This window comes from Pyxicephalus adspersus, chromosome 1 (assembly GCF_032062135.1).
Source record: "Pyxicephalus adspersus chromosome 1, UCB_Pads_2.0, whole genome shotgun sequence".
Taxonomy (NCBI): Eukaryota; Metazoa; Chordata; class Amphibia; order Anura; family Pyxicephalidae; genus Pyxicephalus; species Pyxicephalus adspersus.
Window position 1 is genome coordinate 30,025,897 of NC_092858.1, and position 3,970 is coordinate 30,029,866.

The 3,970-nt window shown below is 37.0% G+C and overlaps 1 protein-coding gene across 1 annotated transcript in view; it reads left to right on the forward strand.

Moving 5' to 3' along the window:
- The window catches only part of MICU2 (mitochondrial calcium uptake 2), a 175,622-nt gene extending 171,658 nt beyond the window's left edge, over positions 1–3,964 (forward strand). Inside the window, exons 11-12 of the mRNA XM_072404980.1 lie at positions 94–251; positions 1,565–3,964. Of these exons, the coding sequence (XP_072261081.1) occupies positions 94–251; positions 1,565–1,672 (266 nt within the window). The 3' untranslated portion in view covers positions 1,673–3,964. The remainder of the gene's footprint in view (positions 1–93; positions 252–1,564) is intronic.
- The last annotated feature ends 6 nt before the right edge of the window (positions 3,965–3,970 follow it).

A 3,970-nucleotide genomic window follows, 5' to 3' on the forward strand; every position in this document is an offset into this window, starting at 1 on the left:
CTTAAAGATTTGATATTAAGTGTTATTTTTGTATTAGTATGTTTTCTATCATATTATAGCAACAATTAATTATTCACTGTTTATCATTGCTAGCTGAATTCAAGAGAGCTGTTAAAGTGGCAACAGGCCAGGAACTATCAGAAAATGTGCTGGACACAGTTTTTAAGATCTTTGACCTGGATGGGGACAACTGCTTAAGCCACGGAGAGTTCCTAGGTGTTCTAAAGAACAGGCTTCACAGAGGCTTGAAGGTAATAGAAGTGTACAGGTTTTGTCAATTTACTCGTTTACGATTGTAAAGAAACTAAGCTCATTCAGAATTATAATGCAAAATTTAAAGAACTCCAGGAAGATTCCATTTAATCCATTTAGGGATTCATGAAGAATTAAAGTATTAATTTGTATTTTTGCTGTAGGCAAATTCAGTCCCTGAATTTCTTTGGGTATTTCCCACATTTTACATAAGTCTGCAAATTAGGTCTGAGTCAATTATACTAATGATACTTTTTTAATTTTGCTGTGGATGTTTGTTGGTTCACTATGCGCACTATTGTTTGGCACTCTGTGCTGTTTTTTTCATATCAATTTAACTTTCTCTTATATATATATTTGGTTTGCATTGCATTGCATTGCAATATTATTTATTTTGTTGTATTGCTGTTTCTTTACATGAAATGAGCATTTACCAATTTAAAGCCCCATTTGATTATACTAGATTTTTGTCATTGTAAACAATTTTTCATGATCATTTCCAATGACAAACGGCTGAATAATGAATGAAACAGCGCTGTTCTGTTTTATGGAAAGGGGGAAGTATGAGCAGCACCCCGCTCTCTTCACTTTCATTGCGGTCATTTGTCTTCTGTCATTCAGGGATCCGGCAGGACAGATCCATGAACCACATTGGACAGCCTCTGTACACATGCCAGAATCATCTGAGGTGTGTACATAGCATTAAGTGTCTAGCAGCGTTGTTTTGCTTTGCATTTCATATGCATTTTGAATACACATCTCAAACATAGGATGTTAAAATCCCTTTGACTTTAACTCAGCAGGTAGTATGGCAGTTAAAATGCAGGGATTGACCTGCTTTGCATTGTGCTGCATTTATTTGGGTGCAAACATTATCATTATATTGCAACATTTTTCTTGTTGAATGCCATTTACCGTTGCTTTACCGATGCTTTAAAATAAGAACTTAGTATTTGAATATGCCTGTGGACATTTACCTTACTGATAGCTTTATTTCAAAGAGCAAAAGACTGTCATTGTAAGTAAGTTTTTATAGTCAAAATACATCTGAAATGGATCAATATCATCCATGCAGTAAATTCAGCTAAATATTCAATGATAAAATTGATGAACTTAAAATACACTTCTGTATATAAAATAGATAACAAATATGAATGAAAATTATGTTTCTACCCATAATAAAATCTGTACAACATGTTTAAATGAGAGAAATGGCTCATTGTTACATCTTTCATTCTGCAATTTGTATCCTAGTTAGCTATCACAGGATGTTTAGGTATTTTTTTAATTCTCTGTTTCTTGTTTTCTACAGCATGTCCCCCAGCAACAAGGCTTTCAGGGTTACTTGAAATGTGTCAAGCGCGAGTCCATTAAAGGAGCTAGTGAGGCCTGGAAACAAACTGGAAGAAGTCCTGTTTAATGTAATTGTGTTGCCTGTGGCCTGTTGGTTGGAGTGCTCTTTTTGTGTTTTGAGTTGTTTACAGCTTTGTGTATCTCATGTTTTCTGATATGTTTTTATATTGTGCCTTCTTCATTCATAGTTCCAATGGAGTAACATTGTATGGTCTGGGACTTAAAACCAGCAACAGCCATATCAGTCTAGCTGCACCACATGGATCCAAATGTAGAAATACACTAACTATATCACCTGGTATATCTAAAGCATTACAAGATGTATCCTGTACACAGGTCTGGGGCCAAGTTTCCTTCTGATTGGTATCTGCTCTTTGCCTTTTTGAAGGAAACCTTTTCTGAGAAGTATGAAGGCTATCAATTTCACTTTGACTTTCCTGATCAGTGTCAGTGACGCAAAAAGTGTTGAACTAAGACAGATAAATAATAGAATTTTCATTGTGCAATTATATTTAGTATTTTAGAAAGCACAATCTCCCATATCAACACAAAATTGTCTCTTCAATTTAGATAAGTCAAGATAACAAAGCATTGCTTCTTATTGCTGAATTTTAATATTCCTTATATCTAAGCCTGTATTTTCAGTCTTTTCTGTAACATTGCAAATATTCTTGTGACAAAGTTTAGGATATTTTAGAATGACAGCAGCATGGCAACATGTTGTTTTTCCCAATTCTAAATGTGTCTTGGATGGGTAGAAGAACAGCATGTTCTCATCTGATTCAATATCCTCACTCGAAATCATATATAAAAGGTGATCAGATACATTTTTTCAGGTCAAAAGCTGAAATGCACCTTGGGGAAACAAAGTTCAGGACAAGATGTTTTTTCCAAAAGCTTCATTCAATGAACTCGCATTATTGTCCTACACTAAATGATCCGTCCATAATGGATGCTCCACTAATTGGGTCCATGCACTTATTAACAGACTGAAGTCATTCTCCACTGCTGGGAAATGTTTAATACATTTTTATCATCCATTCATTTATATGTATAGCATAAGTTGAAAAATGATAGTGCTCATATCTGGTAAACAGCTTTACAATATAAACTCATTACATATACAGATGGAAATACACATGAGACAATTTATGAAGACAGAAGCCAAAATAATGCAGATGGGAGTAAAAAGCTCCAATAGCTGTCCCTTCACACATTTTTGTATTTTGTGCATGTTTCCAAAACAGTTATTGTAAAGCAAACCTTTCCTAAACTAACCTCCCCCTTATACTGTTCATTATAGGATTTTCAATGATATCTCTAGGTAAATCGTACCACTGTAATGGTGTGTGCCTATGCAAGTACTGACTTTCAGAAGGTTAGGGCCTATCCTCACTTCCCCATTATTCAGGTCTATTGATAGATTGATTAGACCCATGTCCCCACAAATCCCATTTATTAGAAGACCAGCAGATCTGTGTAGGGGAGGACACTTTTCCAAAAAATAATATCTCATGATGTTTAGTATCCAGACATGAGTTTAATTTAGCTGGTTTAGGCAATAAAATATTCACTTGAAAGCTAATATGCATATTTACATTAGAAGTAGATGTATGTTTTAAAGTAGAACTCACAAAGTTTTAGAGGGATGTGTTGCTATACACACAGCAGAGTGTTTACACCTATCCTCTTTATAACATATGCCCATTACATACTACCTGGCATACAATAAAGGGAAAGCACTTCCATGAACATATAAAGCAGAAGGCCTCTGATAAATCTGGTGATATGCAGTAGAAAATTTGCCTGTACACATTTTTGCACCTCCAGGAAACTGCTGGGCAAACTGTTTCTTGCAATAGGTGCTGCTTCAGGCAATCCATACCTTAGCATCATAGATCAGTGGTCACCTACCTTTTTGGACCTACAGACCACTACATGTATGGAAACCAGTCAGCGGATGTGCGGGGAACCGTGTGTCCCTCAAAGGGGAAGAAACTTCCCCCATGGTCATGGTGCCAGAACTTGCGCACTCTCCCATCGCAGGTCTGAGCTTCCAATGGGAGAGTGGGCAGGTTGTGTCTATACGGGAGACATGGTCTGTGACTCTGGGCGGTGCATCCCCCAGCGGGGTCCTTCTCCTGACCCCGCTGGAGGGCGGACCACCAGTTGGCAATAGCTGCCATAGATAGTTTTGGGATTGCGTTTGAAAACCTTTTTCTTTTGGTTTTTGAGATTGTGTAAAAGCACTGTGCTCGGGATGTGCATTTTTACTGCATAGGACGCTGAGAATCCCTTTTTTTAGGTGTTGTAGTATGTCAGTGTTCCCCTTTATATCACTAGTTACCCACCTGGGACCATTCTG